We start from the raw sequence: 23,082 nt of genomic DNA on the forward strand, positions 1-23,082 counted from the left end.
TCATAAAGTGGAAATTTAGACCTCTTGGTGCTGCTGTAAAAAAGTTATGTCATATCATAAGGATTCATCCTCTACGGACTCTATATGATCATACAAAATTCTATAACGATCCATCCAACAGCTATCGATGCATTACACTCTGGACCAAAAGAACTAGTACAGAATTCTCTAAAATGAAAAGCCGTCTCACCATAGTCTTTTACACTGTGGAGCCACAACTGAGCCTGAAACTCACCCCTCTAAGAAGTTCTGCTGAGAACCGATGATGGATCCCGGCCGGCAAATTCTGATCCATGCAATAGCCTCAGCTGCAGTGAACCGGAAGTGCTTCATCAGGTAGCAGCCAATCAATGTGCCTGTACGGCCCAGGCCAGCTGGGAGTAGATGAAATGTTTAAGAAGAGAAGGTTACGAGATACAAGCTTGAAACAAATGAAAAAATGTAACATCTGGAATTGCAACACACTCTATATATACAGTATATATACGATATATATATATACCATATATATATTTATTGTATTATTTTCTGCCAGATGCAATGTCTTTGACTGTGACCAAAACATCAGTACTGTAGAGGTAGTCTTTAAAGTTATCAATGTATTCCTTTGGTACCCTCTGTACTTGCTGTTTCAACATTGCTGCACCTCAGCTAATGGAAACCAGATGTGCTGTGAGGCCCTCTCGCCCTGGACACATGTGTGTGGACATCACACATTACATGGAGACAGGGCTGGACTGGGACAAAAAATCGGCCCTGGCATTTTGGCCCAGACTGGCCCTATCACCGGCCATTTGTGCTGTGTGTACCACGTTTTGTTGAAGGCTCTCTCATACTTGCCAACCTTGAGACCTAAAGATTAGTGAGGATTTCAAAACCAAAGCGAGGGGTCTGGGAGTCCTCCCCACGAAAAGTGTGAGTTTCAGAGACTTTGTTTCCTGAATTCTGGTGACTTTAAAACAATGAAAATAACAAAATAATAAGTACACTGCAACAGCACTTTAATGTTAAACTTCTAATTTTACCTTTAAATCTCATGAAAGAAGACTGAATAATTCGTCCCTCTGGCATAAACTTTGCATGTGAATATCTAGCATAAACTAATAATCATCAGTTATAATTATTTTTTTTGCCCCTGCTGTCTCTTTTTTTCTACAGTGCCAGAAACAGGCTAAAACAAGTAAAAAGTAAATTTGACAGTCTTATCGGACCTATCACATTCAGACTCTGATGGGGGGGCCAGTGCCAGCCCCGTCCCCCACTTTGGCCCCGCCCCTGGCATACACACATAAGCAGACAGACAGACACACAGAGAGAGATGGATAGTAAACAGAAGGGGATCAGAAGAAACAGATAAATGCTCTTCTGATGTGAACAGCCAGGCTTCAACTCGTGCAGAGATTAATAGCGCGGTGCTCCTGTTCACTACGGCAAACCCGCTGGCTCTGCGCCATTATGAATCTCCCAGTGAACCTGATATGGAGAGGGCAGAGGAGAGCCGGCAGCTTGTGAGAAGCTCCGGTACGCCTGAAAAAATCATCACGGTACACCAAGGAGGAAAATGAGTAAAATACTGCGTACCGCTACGTAGTGGTCCGCTTCGAGCACTGCTCATCTCTCATGACATGTTGAGCCAGGCAGCCCAGAACTGCTTACCGCTAACTCTACACTCCCTCCCTCATCTCTCTCCCTCTCTTTCACTGTGGCCGCCCGGCACAGAGCAATTGGGCCAGCCCAGTGAAAAATTAAGGAAAAGAAATGGGCAGATTTACCTGTTTTATGGGCCAAAAAAGAAAAAAGAAAAAGACATACGTCAGCCCAAAAGGACGTCGGCCCACCGGGAAAACGCCCGGTATGCCAGATGGCCATTCCAGCCATGCATTGAGAGAGCATGCAGGTTTCATGTTGCGACGGCCCATTGTTCCCAGCCTATGATACCGAGGCTCATGACTCATTCTCTCTCTCTCTCTCTCTATCTCTCTCTCTCTCTCTCTTTCCCCGCAGACACCATCGCCGGCCATGTGGCAGCCTTAGGTTCTCCTTGGTTAATCTTTTGCTTGTTTTATACACTGCTCAAAGAAAGTAAGGGAACACCTAATCCCAGTATAACACCGTCTTCAGTTAAACTTCAGGGATTTCAATTCAATTCAATTCAATTTATTTTTGTATAGCGTCAAATCACAACAGAAGTTATCTCAAGACGCTTTATATATAGAGCAGGTCATCTGCCGAGACCGGTTGGGGGATAGATAGATAGATAGATAGATCGATATAGAGAGATAGATAGATAGATATAGAGAGATAGATAGATAGATAGATATATATATATATAGAGAGAGAGAGAGAGAGAGAGAGAGAGAGAGAGAGAGAAGCAGCCACAATATTAACCTAGCAGCTGTAATAGCTAATACAAGTAGGACTGATAACACAAAACCAATAGTGGTGGATGGAAAGAGTGATAATACAACTATCGGAATTGATATCATTGGGTCGTCCTCAGACGGGCTTTCAAGTGGAGCTTCCAGCTGTCTCAGTCCACCATACATCTGGCTAGCTCGCCAGCACTGTCCAGCATCTCTCCTCAGTACGTCCATGTGTGTTGGTGTGGGACGTCCCTGTGATCGATGCCCGTGCGTTGGTTCCCGCAGCATCAGCATGCTTGCTGGGAGTTCTTGATGTCTTTGGCAGTGACCGAGAAGTGGTATTCTCCAGGCTGCCAGTTTGTCACTAAGTGTTGGTAATCCCTCGTTAGCATTGGTAGTCCCTCGTACAGACGTAGTTAATTAATGATGGTAGCAGTTGGTGTCAAGCAGGCACCGGACGCGGTAGCAGATGCAGCCACAATACCAATCTGTCCATTTAGGAAGCACAAGTGATTGTGAATCACTTTCAGCTGCTTTGCTGCAAATGAAAGTGACAACAGGTGACTGGAGAGGCAACAGCAAGACAACCCCCACACAGGGAATGGTTCTGCATGTGGTGGCCACAGACAGCTGCTCTCTCCTCATCCTTCCTGACTGGTTCTTCTCTCGTTCTGTGTTCTGCTAGTGTCCTCGTCACTACTTGTAGCATGAGGCGGTACCTGCAGCCCAATCAGGGTGCACAGGTAGTCCAGCTCCTCCAGGATGGCACATCCATACGTGCGGTCGCAAGAAGGTTCGCCGTGTCTCCCAGCACAGTCTCAAGAGCATGAGGAGATACCAGGAGACCGGCTGGTACACGAGGAGGGCCAGACGGGGATGTAGAAGGGCATCGACCCGGCAGCAGGACCGGTATCTGCTCCTTTGTGTGAGGAGGAACAGGAGGAGCACTGCCAGAGCAGAACCCTACAGAATGACCTCCAGCAGTGGTGTTCATGTTTCTGACCAAACCATCAGAAACAGACTCCATGAGGGTGGCATGAGGGCCCGACATCTTCTAGTGGGACCTGTGCTCACAGCCCAGCACCGTGCAGCTCCATTGGCATTCGCCAGAGAACACCAGAATTGGCAGGTCTGCCATTGGCGCCCCGTTCTCTTCACAGATGAGAGCAGGTTCACATTGAGCACATGTGACCAGCGTGAAAGAGTCTGGAGACGCCGTGGTGAACGTTATGCTGCCTGTAACATCATCCAGCATGACCGGTTTGGTGGTGGGTCAGTGATGGTCTGGGGAGGCATACTGTATCCTTGGAGGATCACAGACCTCCATGTCATAGCCAACGGTACCCTGATCCAGGTCTGGGAGGAGACCCCCCAGGACACCATCCGGTGACTCATCAGGAGCATGCCCAGATGTTGTGGGAGTGTATACAGACAGGCGGGGGCCGTGAGTCCCATGATGAGCTGGATCAGCCTGATTTACATTCTTTACTTTAAGGGTGTGATTTTGAATCCAGCCGTCAGTGGTTGATGATTTTGGTTTCCATTGACTGTTGTTACGTCATTTTGTTTTCAACAATAAAGATCAGTAAAGATTTTACACTTGAATAATTCGTTCATCAAGATCTGCTGTGTGATTTAAGAGTTCCCTTAATGTTTTTGAGCAGAGTACATTTTACAACACGCACACACCATTTACACCCTCCATGCACACCTTACACTACAGATACTACTAATATTCACACTCCATACCTTTTTGATCCTCTGTTCTGCATATTTTACTCTCTGTTGTTAAATAAATTACTTGATTTAAACGATACCACGGTGTGTCTCCATATTTGTGGTGGCCCTGAGAGCCAGGTTGTAACAGTGTTAAAACCTTGTGAGGTCTAAGACATTTTCGGGTTCCAGGCTAACGACAACAACAACTGCTTTCAACACGGATAAATGGATCTTACAGAACACTTTCATTGTTGGATTTATTACTTTTATGAAGTCTCTGAAAAAACACTGTTGTTCCAAGCTGGATGACAGAATACGATCCTGACCCCCGTTAGAAAGCAGCTGCCAGTTAGAGTAAGTCTCTACATGTTCTGGAGATATTCTAAAAATAGTAACTAGAGGGCTTTTCCGTGGTATAGGACCACAGGGGGTTATTGCCTGATCAGCGCATGTTCTATGCTGATTGGTCAGAATGTCAACCAATGGAAGTCAACCAATGCAAAAGGGCTTATTTGTCTTTGAGAAATGTACATGAGCTGTATAATATCTTCTTTTGGGGAGATATTCCTCTTTGACTTCTGGTGTATATTTATATTCTTAACTTCTTAACTTCAATCTCAGTGTTTTGTGTGTTTATTCAAAGTGTCTTAAGTTTTACAGAACAATTCTCCATAAGAACACACACAGAAATCCACTCCTACCTTTACAGTGCACGGCCACAGCCCCTTCAGTACTTTCACACACGTGCAGGAAGCGCCTGATGATGAGGTCAGAGGGTGTGGTCCCATCCAGGAAGAAGAGGTCATGGTGCTCAAATCCTGCATCCTCAAACCGCCTGCTGTCATACAACTTCCTGTTTAAACGGACTACAGCTGTGACGTCATTTTGGCGAAAGTATGCAAAGTATGCCTCTGGTGCGTGGAGAGGATAACCTGGAAATACAATTGTTGCATTTTCTTAGCTGTGAATTATTGCAGTTCTAAGTAATAACATGAAACATTTCCATTCAAATACTGTGTACCAGACTAATACAACAACCAATAATTCAACGGTATATACAACTCTTTCACAGTTCTCTGGGAACCTTACAAAGTCCGCAGGGTGGTCCCTGTTTGGAGTGGAATCTGACTCACCATTCTCTATCTTACTGTGAGGGTGAGGACTGCTGAATGCCAGAATTTTCCCTGGAATGATCCAGTTTATATCCCCGTTCTCGACTCGCTATAAACACAGAGAGGAAAGATGGAGATGCAGTGTGTGACTGAGGTACTCCAACTACAGTGTGTGTAACATTACAGGCAACATAACAGGATATGTGCCCTGGAAATTTTCCCTTCACTCATTTATAGCACGCTGCCAGAAACTTTTTGTGTTCAGTATAGTAAATCCAACAGATTTCCCTTCATTCCAGTCTCACGTTAAAATGTGTACTGTAACAGCTACGTTGGTCCACAGCGCAAAATGTATTAGTTTCATAACAACGGCTCTAAAAATTGTGAGATGTCTACAGTTTTTTTTTGCTTGTTCTTTTCTACTGGCCTGCATCCATGTCAGGTGTCTTTTTCAAAGATGTTTTTTTTTTTTTTTTAATATTACTTTGTTTATTTCACTCTTATTATTATAACCTCATTTTTGGGTATTTTTATTCTTCTGTGTTGCGTTTTGTGGAAGCAAATGCATTCTTTGTATTAGGATTTATCCTTGCATTGTAAAAATCAGGATTTTGGTCTCTGTTGCTTCAATTCTGTCCATTCATTTTTAGAAATCTGTTTCCAAGAACAGTACTAAATCGCTGGAATAGAACTTTAATTTGTGCTGGGGTAGAAGTATTTATTGTAATGATCCGAGCCAAACCAAGTACTTTTCCCTGACCTAAATACATTAGTGAGCAGGTGATGTTAGCCCCCCCAGGGGGTAACATCACCAGTGTCTCAACACAAATAAAGAAGGTTGTTCAGTCATTCAGTCATGTTCTTCATTTATTTATTATCCTTAATCATGTCTTTTAACTGTAACACAACTGGCTCTGTGTGAGTTGATGAGAGTTATTATTGTCTGTGTACCCTCACCTCATAATGTTCATATTCCTCCACATCGAAACTCTCAAAGTCAAAGAAACCATGCTGTAATGCCTGGAGGAGAGAGAGAGAGAGAGAGTGAGAGAGAGAGAGAGGGAAAGAGAGAGAGGGGGGGGGGGGGGGGGGGGGGGGGAGAGGGGGGGGGGGGGGGGGGGGGGGGGGGGGGGACAGTTGAACTCTGACCTCCAAAGGGAACACAGATCACTTGTTTTCAGGGCAGCTGTTGGGTTTCTTTTCAAAATATCTTCCATCAGTCATCATATGATGTAACAACAGAGGGTTAGGTATTGTCCTCAGATGACGACTGGATGAAGTTTAGCTGACTCAGCGTTGACGTCTCTGTTAGAGAGTCTGAGTGCACGAGGGTACAGGAAGTGCTGCGCTTCTGTTGTTGTTGAGGTTGTTGTTTACCTTGTGGATTCCTTGTAAGCAGTCGAGGATAGTAAGGTTGAAGGAGCACTCTCCCACTGCTGCATCCCTGTGGGACACACACACGCACACACACACACACACACATGTGTTAAAATGAGCTCGCCAAATCTTGACATTAGTGGATGGACAGAAAAGAAAGACATGATATTTATACTTTTTGCATTTGTATTTTAGTGCAATATGAATACATGTAATTATAGAAGTTTTACTATATAATTTGAAGTTTGCTTTTTGGGAAATGTGCTTATTTGCTTTCTTGCTAAGAGTGAGATGAGAACTTTGGGCCTCATTCACCAATAAATTCCTGAGTTTGTTCTTAAATTTGTTCTTCGGAAAGGTCCAAAGAAAGGTTTACATCAGATTCACGACGTGTTGCAGCATAATTGTTGGTACTTGTGTTCTTATAATGGTGAATCCTATTGTCCTCATAAAATGAAGGCGTGTGCCAGTTGATACTAATTAGCAGGTAAACGTCCTGCCAACCCCCATAAAAGGCCATGAGACTGCAGGGCCGTGTGCACACAGAAATGGAAAAGAAAAGTTGAATGAAGTCAAGAGTGCCCAAATGAAAGTCTAAAGAGGGCGGAACACCAGACCAAAGTTTATAATATTTGGTAATCTGCAAATCAATAATCAGGTCAAACATTATGATAAATGATGTTGAAATAGAAAGAGTGTATGAAAATACATTTCTGGGCATGATAAGTAAGGGATGATGTACAGCGAGCAGATCATTGTTGTGAAAGAATCCTCGACAGGGCAATGCTGCACTCCGACTACGTTGTCATGGGGGTATGATCATTTTGGTACCCCGTTATTATTATTAAATATTGATAATTTTATTAATATTAACATTGCTGATATTAATAATTATCTTTACTAATTACCTGACCTGCTCATGTCCCCAACACATATCAGCACGTAGATTCTGTTCTTAAGAACAAATCCCAAATAAGAAAACACTGGTGAAAACTGAGTAAGTGGGTTTGAAGAAGAAAGAAAAGGCCCACGGTACCACTTTCATATCTGTGTGTTAAAGGCCCAGTGTGTAGGAATTTGGGGCTCTATGTGCTGAAATGTAATATAGTATTAATATGTTTTCATTAGAGCATAAACATCTGAAACTAAGAACTGTTTTCATGAGCTTAGAATGAGTCCTTCATTTCTACATAGTCCTCCATGTTGCTCCTCCATGTTGCTCCTCCATGTTTCTACAGTAGCCCAGAACAGACAAACCAAACTCTGGCTCTAGAGAGAGACTTTTATGTTTTTACATTACCTGAAGGCCACCGTAGTTCTCCGATACGCTGGGGAGGGAGCATTGAGCGGAGGGGTATTCAGTTGGTTGCAATCTGCAACCTCACGGCTAGATGCCACTAAATTCTACACACTGGTCCTTAAAATATGAAGTGACTGCCAGCAGCCAACTATCTTAGCTTAGCATAAAGACTGGAAACAGGCAAAAAGTTAGCCTGGCTCTATTTAAAGAGAACTAGAATTACCGCCTTGCGGTTTTATGCATCCGCCAACCAGTGTCAGTTTACATCCATGTCTGTCCAAAATGTCATCACTTCATCATTTTATCCTGTCAGACATTTGTGTGAAATTGTCATAATTAGCATATGAATCCTTGAGTTATGGCCAAAAATGTGTTTTGTGAGGTCACAGTAACCTTCGACCACCAAAATAATTTAATCAGTTCATCCTTGAGTCCAAGTGGATCTTTGTGCCAAATTTGAAGAAATTCATTCATGAATTTGTTCCTGAGATGTCACGAGGATGGGATGGACACGAGGTCACAGTCACCTTGACCTTTGACCACCACAATTAAATCAGTTCATCTTTTAGTGCAAGTGTACGTTTCGGCCAAATTTTAAGAAATTGAGATGTGTGTGTGTGTGTGTGCACTGTAAAAACTGGGATTGGGGTTAATTAATATTTAATTAATAAATAATAGTAACTTTTACATAATAAAAAAGACTTTGGGTAGTTTGGAATCACATTGAGCTGAATTGAACAAATTACAATGATTTATTAATTGCATTTTACTTAGTTTTGTTTGAGTAAAATCAGCTGTGAATCACTGAGTAGAACTTAATTATATTTTATCAGTTACATTAACGATGCAGAAAATTGATAAATTTTACTCATTGGGATGTCTTTAGTTTCAATCACTTTACTACACTTCCGCCCACGGCATTTTGGCGCCACATGGACCTCCAGCGTTGTCTGCCACACATTGAGGGACCGACATTTTACCGTTTTCACAAAGGTAAGACCTGTTTAACTGTTTTTAGTTATTAACGAACAATTTATAGCCAAGTTGCTGTAGCAGTTTAACATTGTTTTACGTTACTGCAAGTTACCAAAAATGCCAACTTTACTGCACTGTGAGTCAAAAATCAACTATCTAATGTTAACTTTAGCTAGGCCTGTATTCATAGTCTGTCTGTGTTATCTTTGATTCAACTAAAGGCATGGACCTAAAAAGAGACTGACTCTATGTCACAATTTCATGTGACTTTCCCAGGTATAACGTTATACCACATATAATGCCTTTTAATATACCAGCTAATCTACTTTTACACATGTTCATAGGAGCTTCCACCCATCCCCCACACTAACAAGCTAGCTAACGCCAGCAAGTAGCCAATCCCCACACCTGTTTAAGTGTGCATTAACATGCACAATTAAACTTAAACAAACAAACTTTCCTGCTCTCAGAGGTGATTAATTATAGGAGACATTGACATGACTACATTTCGTTTTCTCAAGTAAACTGTTGAAAGCAGTTACCAACTTTTCAGCTTTTGTAGCCTAAAAATCAGTAGTTTAATCAGGGTTTGTCATTACATTTTGAAAGTGCGTTATTTCCTCTTTCTCTCTCTCTCTAAAGTTCGTGATTGTGTTTAGTGAATGTTCTGGTTGCTGTTAATCACTAATTCACAGAGCCTCGCAGTTTAATGTCTCTCTTCACGGTGCTATGAGGCCACAGCGGGATTCAGATGGTAGAACCGACCCGCTTTACTTTGACTCTGTTGGAGTAGCGTTACTTTCAAACAGTGTTTGCAGCTCATGTGGACAGATTACACCAAGCCTCGTTAGTGAATGCGGGTTTGAGGTCAGTAAACTAGTTACCGCTTGAGCAGCGCAGCGTGGCTGCAGAGCTGAGTCTCTTCTACAGATTACTGGTCTCGTCTATTGTTTTCCTTGTGCTGCCGTTCACAGCAAAGATAGACAGTCAAAATGACCGTTTGACATTTTATTGACATCACACCAGCAACATTACTACAGTTTCAATGTCTAGACATCTGTAGAATATGCCACAGACGGTGAAAGTGATCTTTTTACTGTATATTGACATACCAGCTACATGAATTAAAGCTAATATGAATGTCTTTCCAGGTGCATCAAGAGTCTTTGACTGAAATCTATCAACAGGTATGTATCACACTTATATTCAATACACAATCTGATGTGATACAATGTTTCGCATACAGTACATGTTGTGTAATGTTTTGTACACCGTTTGTTTTGCAATACAAAATTTGGTTAATACTAGCTTTTTTTGTATCAACTTTTGCAGGTTAGAAAGCAGATTTGCTTCAGTTTTGATTATCAGTGATGTTCAAAAAACCCCGTAGTTCCAACCTGAATTTGAATTAAAGCAGCAGAAAATGTAAAATACTGATCACTCATTTCTCATAGACATATAATTAAGCTATGATAACACATGGTTTGTGCATACTTTTCCACACCCTAGTTACAATTTATATTACTCAAATTAATCACATGTTCTTCTTGTAATATTGTAAATAATAGTAATAATAATTTATTCTGAATTTATTTTAGATTTCAGACAAAAACCCTATAAACTAAATTTTAATGTAATATATACAGTATCAACACATACTAAACAACAAATACTATATTACAATTATGTTATTGATTAAATACAGAATAAGGAAATATTTGTAATTGGCAAATTTAAATATACTTTAATTACATTAACAATCTAATTAATAAATTAATTAGTTCTATTTTTTTTTCTATTCTGGTGGCACACTACAGCCTCTTAATTACGTTACTCACTGTATGTCTTGTCTCATCTTTAAACTTCTGCTTGTGATGCTATTGAACTTTTGTCTATTCACATTCTTGTCAGGCTGGCAGAGATGTAGGCAAAGCGCCGAGTGATGATTGATGACTGAATTGAGAAGTTGGTACTTCCATCAGGAATCCCGCAGTGTACAGTCAGATGATTTAACCCAGAAGGTAAACAATCAGCAAACACGGATGTCATAAAATTGTATAATAGTAATATTTGAGGCTTTAAAGCTGGTTTTATTACTGGTCTTTCAGATCCAGGATGAGTTTCACAGAATCACAACTGTGCACCTTGAATCAAAGTGCATGTCCAAGCTGGATGAATACACTCCCAGGCTTCTGAACCTCTTCTACTCCAAGGGCGGAACCATGGGGTTGAGGCTGCAGGCTATCCTACTCAAGGTATCCTTCAATGAGTATTATGTTTGTTAATATTATTTTTTAGGAATTTTGTGATCAAACCGCTGGAAGATAATTTGGTAGATGATATCAGATTGATATCACTCACATGTCTGTACTATAAATATGAAGCTACAACCAGCAGCATAGCTTATCATAAAAAACTGGAAACAAGGGGAGACGGTCCAAAGTTAACAAAATTTGCCTACCAGCACATTGAGAGCTCACTGATTAAAATGTAATGTGTTGTTTGTTTAATCCATACAAAAAGAAAGGTGTAAATGTTGTAGTTTTATGGGAGTTTATGTGCTATGCACTCTTTCTTTGATGGGACCAATGACCTCCTGGAGTCCCCGCTGGTTCCCTGGAAACCTCAGTAATAACGGGAAGTGTTTCAGTAGACTGGTCACTTGGACAGCACATTAAGGATGCTTCATAGGAGTTTGTTAAACAGTAATATAAGCCACTTAGTGTTAAAAATTGCATCTTCTGGCCAGTTTGAGGTCAGTGGATGATTTTTACTTGAATAGAACTTGAACTATGTTTATTTTTGTCATTCCAGGCCCCAAGTAATCCAAGCATCAACATGACCAGAGATGTTGTCATTCAGTGTTTGATGGTGTACCTTGGGGAATCGACGGATCAACTCTTAAAAGAGTATGATGTAAGTTGAATGTTAAAGTATAAAGAAACTGATCTCTCTCTCTCATTTCTCACCTTGTACAGTATGTCTTGGGAAGGTCAAATAACACAATACGATCTTAACTCTATTTCTTCAGTAATTTTTGACAAGGTTTTTATAGGTTTGTTGAGTCGTGTAAGTAATCATTGTCCTCTCTGTGTGTAAAGTCTTTGTTTTCCATTACAGAATTCGTACGTACTACTGTAGAAATAGGTGTTACTAAATGCTCACCATCTCATTCTGATTTTACCAACTGACATAATTCAAGTTATCAGTAGTTGACTTCTTCTCTTTAAAATTTGGCCCTAAAAGTTCCTAGCTAAGAGTTTTTTCCTAAGAGCTATTCACAAAGCAGCTGAGAGAGTTTTACGGAGAGACTGAGGCAACTTCTAAAATAAATTAAGGAGCAGAGTTGATCCAGTTGCTGTGGATTACTTCAAGTTTCAGGAGTGAGCGTACACTGCCATAGAGGACTGGTTGACAGGTGACCAGCCTGTGTTATTGAATGTAGAATAAGCTATTCATCAATACACAAGTGCAAGGAAGAAATTAATTTATGGAGCACTGGATTGATTTAATTTCAAAAATTTCATTTATAAATATTTACAACTGTGAGTCAGTTCAGACCATCATCTCTGGTGTCACTGAATTGTTTTGATTTGTTGGTGAGCTGATTGGATCTTTTTTAACTTACCTGGCATAAAAATATGCTTTTGCAAGTACATTATTTCAGATTTTTCTAAAACACTGATGTGCAACAGCTTTGACAGCCCCAGATTTTCTTCTCCAAAGGGTTAGAAGCAATTTGGGAGATGTTCAATTAGGACCTTCTCTATCGGCTGCATACTCTGAAATACAATGTTTGTGCTATTTCAGGATGCTGATGAAGACAGTGTGTCACAGGACCTTGCTGTACAGAGGATGAAAATCTACAACATCAAGACTAATACTTCAGAGGTTCCCGGCGACATCGGTATTGTGATCGAGGGCATGAAAGTTCTGACTGCTCTGGGTAACTTTCCAAGGGCTTGCTCCTTGCTCGTTGGGTTGGCATATGCAGTGAACCTCGCCTATCCAAAGGAGCTCAGGTACACGCTTGAAGTCTTCCAGAAACTCTGCCTCAAGCTGGATTGTTTGAATTTGTCCCCAAAAGTGAACAGCCTCAAGAATAAGCTACTAGCTTAAGAAAATGGACCCTTGCAGAATGAAGGGAATTGTTAAGTAATTGTGAAAACTGTCACATTGTTACTTTCAAGGGTTAGTTATTTTTGTAAAATGCACAAGTTTCAGTGTTGCAGGTGGTTATTTAGAAAGAAACAATCATACTCATTTGAGGGGAGTGGTATTATGTTTTTGACTTAATAATGCCACAGGTAGCTGTTCTTGTACCTTGTGATTCTACTGTGTACACCAGGGATGCAAATTTAATAGGTTTTAATTGGGGAATTTTAACAAATGAATAATGTGATTGTCCAGAGTCCTATTTTAGCCAGTAGTGAAGATGTAAGGCAAATGTAAGCACTTGACCTTACCCCAAACTGTAAGTCAATTAACATGTGATATTTTATCGCTTACTTTTAGCTGTTTGAAAAACATAATGGCCCTGAGGATTTCAATTAGTGCATGTCATAAAAAATATTTCATATTCAAATTTTAAAAAATAATTGCAGTCTGAAAACATACAACGTAATTTAAATGCAATAAACTATCAGGACTAAACCTTTAATCACATCCAAAAAAAGGAATCTGTGCCTGTAATAAAGTGATGGGCAGAGGTTATAGGTCATTGTGCAGTTTTGGTAAATTTAGCCTTTTCATCACTCCAAGTCTGTCAAGTAGTCTCAAGTATACATTTGTCAGGTAAATATTAATTGTATCCCTGTTGTACACATGCATGGTTTCTTTCTTTGTTTTATTATAGCCCCTCTCTACTTTATTGTTGTATGTTTGCACTTTGCACTTGAAAAACATTGGAGAAACTTAATAATTTATTAATGGCTCAAATAAATGTTTACCTGCTGTACTTATGCATTGTGATCTGTTGGCCCAACCGAAGTAAACTGTGGCACCAAAAAGGCATGATATTTAGTAGATTAGACATAGGAAATTTGTGGCAACAAAGTGACAATCAATATTATTGAGTAGATTAGACATAGAAAATTTGTGGCAACAAAGTGACAATCAATATTATTGAATGGATTCAAGCAACAATGTGTTAAAATGTTAGTTGATATTATGTATTTTATATAGTGAATCCAAATCATTTTTACCCAAATAATTAGTAAATATAAATGAATTTCCCCCAAATAATTAGTAAATATAAATCAATTTTACCCTGATATTCAGTAAATATAAATCAATTTGACCCTGATATTCAGTAAATATAAATCAATTTTGCCCAGATAATTAATTAATATAAATCAATTTCACCCAGATATTCAGTAAATGTAAATCAATTTCACCAAGATAAGTAATTAATATAAATCAATTTTACCCAAATATTCAGTAAATCTAAATCAATTTCACCCAGATATTCTGTAAATATAAATCAGTTTTCCTTGTGAAATTAATTTGGATTTACTTAATTTATTCAATACTTTTTAATCAAATTTGTAGTAGTAAAATCTACTCAATTATATTACGTGTCACTTTGTTGCCTTAATTTTTTTAAGTAAACCATTGATCACATTTTTTAGGGTGTGTGTGTGTGTGTGTGTGTGTGTGTGTGTGTGTGTGTGCGTGCGTGTGCGTGTGTGTGTGTGTGTGTGTCTAGGCCTACCTGAACGGTAGGTAGCCTGTGTTGTTTCCTAAGATCAGAGTCCTGTAGGCTTCTTCTGGACTCCTTTTCAAATAGATGACCTGTAGGGAGGTTATACTGCATTATTAATAATGGACAGAGGGGCAGACAGATACAGTACAAGGATGAGTAGAAGGATAAATGGACAAATAAAGAGATATTTACAGAATAGGCACCGATGAGAAGAGTAGCATTTGCTCTCTTCTTCTGGTCATAGCTGGTGTAGTGGACCAGTTTCTTTTTAGACATTGTGAAGGACTGAAACAGAGTCAGTAACAACAACACAACAGCACAAATTATTTAATGTCCACACAATGTAGACTATGACTTCACATCACATCACATCACATCACATCACATCACATCACATCACATCACATCACATCACATCACATCACATCACATCAGCCTAAGAAAGTGGCTAAACTCTCTTCCACCTTAAATCTCTATTACAGGTATGTTACAGTGCAGAGTTCTGTCTCTGTTACCTTGAGCTTCTTGTTGATTTTGCAGCAGTATCTGTACAGCATGGCCAGGTTGTGAGGCCCAAAGTCTGCATAGAAACTGCAACACACAGAGAAACAAATGAATGTGTCATTCACTGCACATCTGCCCTTCAAATAAAAACGATTTATTATTTCATGTATTAAAGCCCTGCACATTGAAATAATAATAGTGTAGACAAATGTTAATATGTGTAAAGGAAAGCTTATCTGACATGGCATCCTGGGTATGTGTGTCTGAATTAAACTTCACAAAATAAAACTCTATTATTAAAGCTCTAATAAAGCTATTACTGCCCTCAGACATCCTAAAATGAGCTTAACATAGGAAGACGAGACTGTGCCTTGTTTCCTTTTCTTTTAAAAAATGGAAAATTATTTTTTTTGTTTTTTCTATTTTACTGTTACTCCAAGAACAGGAGAAGGGTCGACAACAAAAGCAACCAGCGCTACCACTGAGTACACTTCTGTAATATTTCTGGGAATTTGAGTGTTAACTGTTGTGAAGATGAGTTTACGTGTTAGGCTTTGTTCAGGTTGATTTTTGACTAAATATCGAACTGTCTGAATGTGTTTTCTGTATTTGCAGCGTGTTTGTTTTGTTTTTTTCTATTTGCAGTGTGTTTCAGTATTTGGTTGTATTTTCTGTACCTGCAGCACAGTATTTGGCTGAGTTTTATTGAGCTATGATCCAGCTAAAAACAACAGGCCTACATGAACCTGTATAGTTTCTGTCCAACCCCGACCCGAGCCTGGACCACGGCAGCAGTTCGGGGCCCAAGTTCGATTAAAAACCTGAATTTCCACTGTAAAAAAAGTAAATAAAAGAAAATATAGGCTAGATTAAAACATTTATTATATCAACTAAAGTTTTTTTCAGTGCAGTAACAGACATTTGTGACACAATCTCCGACATGTGTCTTCTCCAGGTGCATGCCTCCCTTTGTGTGCACTGCAGCAAGCAGGACAGCAAACAGTTATTTAACCGCAGTGGAAGTATTGTTTTTTAAAAGACTAAATGCCAACAAATATGGATTGAAGTAGAATATTTCATTAGATAAAATTCACATGTTGTGAATTTTGGAAATGATTACATCTTTTTTCAATAAAGTTTGACTTTTGGACTTTACAACACTCTGGAGTTATTGGAAATGTTTGGATCACATGAGTCGGACACAATCCTACACAGCCACCACTGGAATCTAATACTACAAATACTATAATAGGCTATTATTCACTACGGAGCCTGCTTGTAACCAGTACCGGCAACGTTATCTTCTCTTCAGGTGTCTCCCCTACTGTGTGGAGAACCGTATACTTTAAATGAAGCCTGCATATAAGCCATATTCAGTGAAACATGAGAACGAAGGATATTATTGATCGCGATGCGCCAATAGACTGTATATAGGAAGTGGACTTAGTGGACATAGTGACCGTGACATCACCTACTAGTTTGTGGACTGCCTTTTTGAAGCCTCGAGTTCGCCGTTTTGGCCAACATATTCTCACTCCCAACTCGTCAGATAGCCTACCGCTGTTTAGTCAGTGCCCCCTCGGCATCAGAGACTAATGTACAGGGTATCCCTCTCGTGTTACTTTTGGACAGACGAGGAATGGCGTGTCAATATACGCTCGTTACATGCATAGTGTCCTTTCAAAATAGTTTTCACAGGAACTCAGGTTTAAGCAATACAACCACTTAGTAGGGTTAGGAAATGGTTGTGGTTGACTTTAATTTCACTGAATAGTGACTTACGATACTAAACAAGTCACGTGACTAAAGAGTGACTTGACAAAATAAGTCAACGTTACATTAAGTTTCACACGGGACACAAACAGAGGTCTCCTGGTTGAAAGTCTCGTGTTTGTTTGACCCATCCACCACCACTCCAGCCGCCATTAGCGGATTCTCGCGCTATTAACACCTCGCCACTTGCTCTGACTGTCGAATAACGCCGCGGGTGGGTCTGCATTGGAGAACGCATGGTTTGTCACACTGTTGCTAATGGGTGCCTCCGTGCGTCAGATTCCGATGCCGACGAGTTTAACGAGTTGGGAGTGAGAACGGGTTGTTATGTTTTCACCGGCGTTGGTTTGTTGGTTGGTTTGTTTGTTGGTTTGTTTGTTTGTTAGTTTATTTGTTGGTTGGTTTGTTTGTTTATTGGTTTGTTTGTTGGTTGGTTTGTTGGTCTGTTTGTTTGTTGGTTTGTTTGTTTGTTGGTTTGTTTGTTGGTTTGCTTTGTTGGTCGGTTTGTTGGTTGGTTTGTTTGTTTGTTTGTTTGTTTGTTGGTTTGTTTGTTGGTTGGTTGGTTGGTTTGTTGGTTGGTTTGTTGGTTGGTTTGTTTGTTGGTTTGTCCGTTTGGACGATAACTCCAAAAGTTCGAAATAGATTTGAATGAAATTTGGAGGGGTGGGGTGTGGCACAATGAACAGTCCATTAGATTTTGTTGGCTATCCGGATCGTGGTCCGGCTTCAGGTATTTTTTTTAATAACTCTGCTTAGCCTGTGCATTAACACCACAGGCCACCACAGGGGGGCAGCGACGTACATGAAACCTGCCTTGGCGGAGGTCTGCACTTCCAGTTTACTAAAAGAACATCATGCTGTATTGAAGAAGACTTGACACTAGCGATTGAGACCATAAACTAATTTTTACAATGTTTACTGAGGTAATAAATCAAGTGAGAAGTAGGCTCATTTTCTCACAGACTTCTATACAACCAGAGGAGTCGCCCCCTGCTGGCTCTTAGAGAGAATTCGGTTTAAGGCTCTTCCTCATCGGCTTCACTTCTCAGACCTGTAAGGTTGACCACTGGGTGCACCACTTCAGAATGAATATAGGGGAAACAGTAATTAGTGTAACCTAATCTTTATCTGCAACTATGCAGAAATATTGTGTTTAAACAGAATGAATAGACATTCAAAAAGAAAAAAACAGCCCATGTTGATTTATATTTGAATGTCAATGTTATGAAGCTCTGTACTGAACCTGACCTGATTCAAGCCTGGGGGAGTTTTGAAAAATGACAACTACACATTTGAGTAAACAAGACTAGGTCTAAGCCTATGGCTGAACCATGAATGGGCAATGTGCTAAGTTATTAAACTAAAATTGTTACTCGGATGGTCAGCGGTGATTATAATGTGAATTCCTGGATATTAACTGTTCATCTGCAATTTTCTGTGGTGGTCCCAGTAATTTGTGTTCTTAAAGTGTACTGAAGTAGCATATTACATGACATGGTTGAGCTAAGTTTGAGTCAAATAATCGAGGTATCAAATAATCAAATTGAATTTAATAAATTCAACAATACAATCATGCTATTTTCAACATGTTGTTGTTCTGGATTACTCATTAACTCATTATTAACGTGTTATTTTCCTATTTCAGTCACTGTTGCTATATGTGTGTTAATGTCCCAACCAAACTGTACACCATACAAGTGCCACGTTTGAAGTACCATATAAGAACCACTGAATTTTCCACAACATAATCCTGCAAATGTTTCACATTGTTAGCAAATGACAGGATTCTGTCCACTGAAACGCTACAGATCTTTTTAATTTGAAAAGGATACAGGAAGTGTTGAGCCTGTATTATAAAACATTTAACAGGACAAACGGGAACAGTTCAGAAAAGAAGGAAGCGTCATACTAAGATATGACCCATTTTACAAATCAAACAGAGTGAATTGAAAATAAAGGCCTGTATCTAACGTAAGCCCGTTTAAAATAAAGGCCTGGTACCCTCTACCACTCTTTTACAATTTACAACAATGGTTATTTTTCAGTGACAGTTCAGGTATCCCTACAACCCCTGTCTTGCACTCTCATTGACTGTAGCTCCCTGACAGACTCCCCGATAGGTCCACATATTTAGCCTGCTACATTTCTAGAATGTGTCTGCAATGCATCAGCGAGTCTCTTGGCTTGCGTCTTTGAACATTCTACACATACAGTAGCATGCTGCCGCTGCAGACGCCGATTTTCCTCTGATCAGGGGCCTTTGTCTGGGAGCTAGGCATTACAAAGCTATTCATGGTAAAAAAAATACTTATTTTATCTTTTAAATTTGAATTACGGAAATTATAATCTCCAATCACAGGACTTTTTGTGTATTGTTTATCTGAATTGTTAAAACTCTGTGTTGCTGCTATTCTTGGCCAGGTCTCCTTTGTAAAAGAGATCTTTGATCAATAACATATTGATTCATTATCCATTCGTTACTGTTTTGATGCACTGCTGTGTACCAGACCCGGAAAGAAGTATTTCTGTTCCACTGCCTTGCATCGTGGATAATCTCTGGAACTGACTGAGTGATGTTCATTTGATCCAGCTGCTTATCACAGAGGCTTACCTCTCATATATGAACTCCTCATCCATGCTGAAGTAGTGTGTGTTGGCTGTATTCTTTGGTTTGACAGGTAGAGTGGCAAAGTACAGCCGATCTGTACAAGCAAACACACACACACACAGACAGGAGGACAAGCAGACAGAAATACTGCGTTATGATAGTTCAGGTGGACACAGACAGACAGTTTTGGTTTCATGTCAGGGACACAGAGTAGAACCAAGCATGCCATGCTGTTCAAAAAGCACCAGATCACATACAGAAAGAGATAATAGTGAAACTTCTAATGCATTCTTCTTGTACATTAAATTAAGAAAGTATGTTATTACTACTAAAACTACTATTTGTCGTTTTGACCACTGGAACCTGAAGGATCTCTGGGACAGATCCCAGCGTGCAGCTCGTACAGCGAAGAAGGAAAAAGCGGGGCCATGTTTATGGTTGTGTTTCTGAGGAGCTGGGCATAATACTGGATTAAAAAGCCTATGTGACCAAGTCACAAAGTGGACAGAGTGCCAAGGTCACATGTGGGGCTAGGAACCCAAAAAACAGGCACAACCTGGCAACTCAAAAGTTGTTCTTATTCTTAAGTCACGATACCAGAAATTTAGTAGTCAATACCAATACGAGCGAAATTACACGATTTTCTATATCAGATACCACGGTAAAAAACAAGTCCACTCCTATCTTAATGTTTGCATACTGTTTTTTTTGTTATGATAATCCTCTCTCTATTATCTATTTTATATTGCTGTGAAAATATCTCCTTCATAAAACTGGATTTATTCAAATTTCTCGCCAAAACTTTTACATGATTACATTTGAACATATCAGTGGTTATCACTGTCGCCTCTCAGCAAGAGGGTCGCTGGTTCAAACCCGGCTTGGGTTCCTTCTGTGTGGAGTTAGCATGTTCTCCCCGTGTTAGCGTGGGTTTTCTTCGGGTTCTCCGGTTTCCTTCCACAGTCCAATGACATGCAGGTTAGGTTCATTGTTGACTCCAGCGTCGGCGTTAGGGGTGGGCCTTGTGGGTCCAGACCAGTTCAAATAGGTCACTGTGCCCCCCCTCAGCTGAATTCTGTCCTGACAAAAAAACTAAACCGAAATACTTTTAGAGCTAGAAGTAAAATGAAGTCATACAGTTTGGTAATGAAAGGACATAACACTGCACTACTAGCCTATAAAACACCCCCCTCCCTAAGCCAATTAAAAACAACTAGCATATCAGCATTGTATGACCAGCCAATCAATTACAGGGTTGGGTTCAACTTGTAGTTACGTTACAGAGACGTCACCTCACGTTAGGTAGGTGGCTCTATTGTGGACATTTTCTTGGCGGTAAACAAGGCTAACTAGCTAACAATGTGCGTCGTTCAATTAATATGGATATAAGAAAGTGGTTTGGAACAGCAAACACGTCAGTAAAAGGTCATGGCAGTGACAACCCAGCTCAAGCTAATGATTCAGCTAATATTAGCTCAACTGCACCTGAACCTGACACAGAGACAAGCTGCAGCGATGGAGCTAACGTTAGCATTGAGGATGCTGATGCTGCAGGGCCCAGCCCCAGCGCCGCCGGGCCAACGTGAAGCGGCTGATGGAGACTGATATTTGCCCCGATGATTTGAGAGCGGATGGACCTATGCAAGTAAGACTTGAGAAGTAACCCTCACGTCTCTTTGGAACTAAAAGGAGGTCATTCATCGGGAGTGGCTTGAATATTCTATACAGCGGGATGCTGCTTGTTACCCGTGCAGAATATTTCGCTCTTCTCAGTCCAGATGTGATCCTGCTTTCACTAGCAAAGGCTATACGGACTGGAAACACGCAGTGGAGGCTAACAAGGGACTTAACAGACACGGGACATCCAAGGAACATTTGGTCTGTTTCAGTCAGTGGAAAGAAAGACAGCAGCGTGTAGAGAAAGGGAAACAAATCAGATCAGCTCCAGATAAATCGGTACTATGTTTCTAGTATTGTTGATGTCATGGAGGTTCTAGTTTCTAACCAGTTGTCTCTACGGGGTAAATTAGATGCTTTTGATGATGTGTCAGAGGGAGGAAGCGGGCTATTTCTATCCCTATTTGACTTCAACTTAAGGACAGACCCACAGTTGGCCCAAATTTTGAAGTCGATTGCAAAAATATTAGCATATGAAATACTTAAAGTACCAAACATAAAAGTACACATTATGCAGAATAATGTATATTATTGGATTATACTTATTGATGCATTAATGTGTTCATCACTTGCAGCTGGTAAAGGTGGAGCTCATTTTAATGACTTTATATACTGCTGGGTAGTTTAATCTATAATAATACATCATTTATTCGTTGATTATATTTTGTATTAATAATCTGAAACTGTAAAGTAACTAAAGTTATTAAATCAATGTTATGGAGTAAAAAGTACAATATTTCCCTCTGAGATGTAGAGGAGTAGAAGTAGAAAGTTTAAAAAGGTAACGTTACGAATAGAAGATGTGTAAACATGCTTTAAAAACAGATGCGCGTATAGCTGCCGGTACCATGAGGTGGTTGGCTTATTATTAACACGGTGTGTTTCCGTGTATCGTAACGGTGGATGTCTCTCTCATTCAGCAGCCTTGTTATGTGACCTGACCAGTGACGACGAAGTCATTCCACAGCTGGCTGTCGAGGTGGTGTCCATCAAACCATGTGGGCTTCATTGACAATTGGAATTCTTTCTGGGGGACTTCTGGTCTGATTAGGAGAGACGGCATTCATCCTACTTTGGATGGAGCGGATCTCTTATGCAGAAATCTGACCAAGATTGTTAGTGGACCAAATCCATGACAAACCAGAGGTCAGACCAGGAAGCAGAGCTTCCTCCTCAGCGTGGACAGTCAGAAGCTCCCGCATCTCGATGTCTCGCCACATATCCGTGTTGTTCTGAAATCATTCCTGCTGCCGTCGCTCCGTTTGTTTATGAACCACGGCGACCACCGACCTGTGACAGTTACGTCACGGACTGTGAGCGCTCATTTACAACCGAATAGGTTTGTCCCGCCCTGTTTGTTAGCGACCCTGGTCCGTTCAATTCACATGGAAATAGACCCTGGTCCGACCCTGGTCTGACCCACCTCATGACCCGGGTCGCAAAGGCGAGTCGATCAACGCGGGTTAACCCTTTCATACACACAACCAACCCTGGTTGAGTCCTCGGTGTGAAAGGGGTATAAATGTCCCGTAGGTGTGAATGTAAGTGTGAATGGTTGTCTGTCTCTATATGTCAGTCCTGTGATAGTCTGGAGACCTTTCAAGGGTGTACCCCCCCGCCTTCACCCAATGTCAGCTGGGATCAGCTCCAGTGCCCCCCTGGAAGTGGTTACAGATAATTTAATAGAGCCTGAACGCATCATAATATAAATCAGTGGCTCCTCCTGGTAACTAGCTCTTGCCCTGCTGGTTTCAACATGGATTTGTTGCTCACAGAGCAGAATTATCAACAGTGAGTTTACTGCGTCCCAAACAGTCTACGGTACTGTCAGGTATCCACATGTTTACATATGACGTTGGTATCAGAGTAGAGTAATGTAATGTATATATTAAAAATCATATTTTGCAATGGAAGTCTCGATGTTCATTTCTTATAGTTATTATTATTTTTATCCTCACAGGATGTAGGTA

General features: G+C 40.4%; 1 protein-coding gene across 1 annotated transcript in view; it reads right to left on the bottom strand.

The window, feature by feature from the left end:
• The window catches only part of LOC119499449 (dual specificity protein phosphatase CDC14AB-like), a 33,530-nt gene that overhangs the window by 9,826 nt on the left and 622 nt on the right, over window positions 1–23,082 (bottom strand). Inside the window, exons 2-10 of the mRNA XM_037788768.1 lie at window positions 19,439–19,529; window positions 15,066–15,141; window positions 14,743–14,835; window positions 14,560–14,639; window positions 6,572–6,638; window positions 6,152–6,214; window positions 5,216–5,303; window positions 4,784–5,014; window positions 236–374 (exon numbers count right to left, since the gene is read on the bottom strand). Coding sequence (XP_037644696.1) covers window positions 236–374; window positions 4,784–5,014; window positions 5,216–5,303; window positions 6,152–6,214; window positions 6,572–6,638; window positions 14,560–14,639; window positions 14,743–14,835; window positions 15,066–15,141; window positions 19,439–19,529 — 928 coding nt within the window. The remainder of the gene's footprint in view (window positions 1–235; window positions 375–4,783; window positions 5,015–5,215; window positions 5,304–6,151; window positions 6,215–6,571; window positions 6,639–14,559; window positions 14,640–14,742; window positions 14,836–15,065; window positions 15,142–19,438; window positions 19,530–23,082) is intronic.

Source organism: Sebastes umbrosus, chromosome 12 (assembly GCF_015220745.1).
Source record: "Sebastes umbrosus isolate fSebUmb1 chromosome 12, fSebUmb1.pri, whole genome shotgun sequence".
Lineage (NCBI taxonomy): Eukaryota > Metazoa > Chordata > Actinopteri > Perciformes > Sebastidae > Sebastes > Sebastes umbrosus.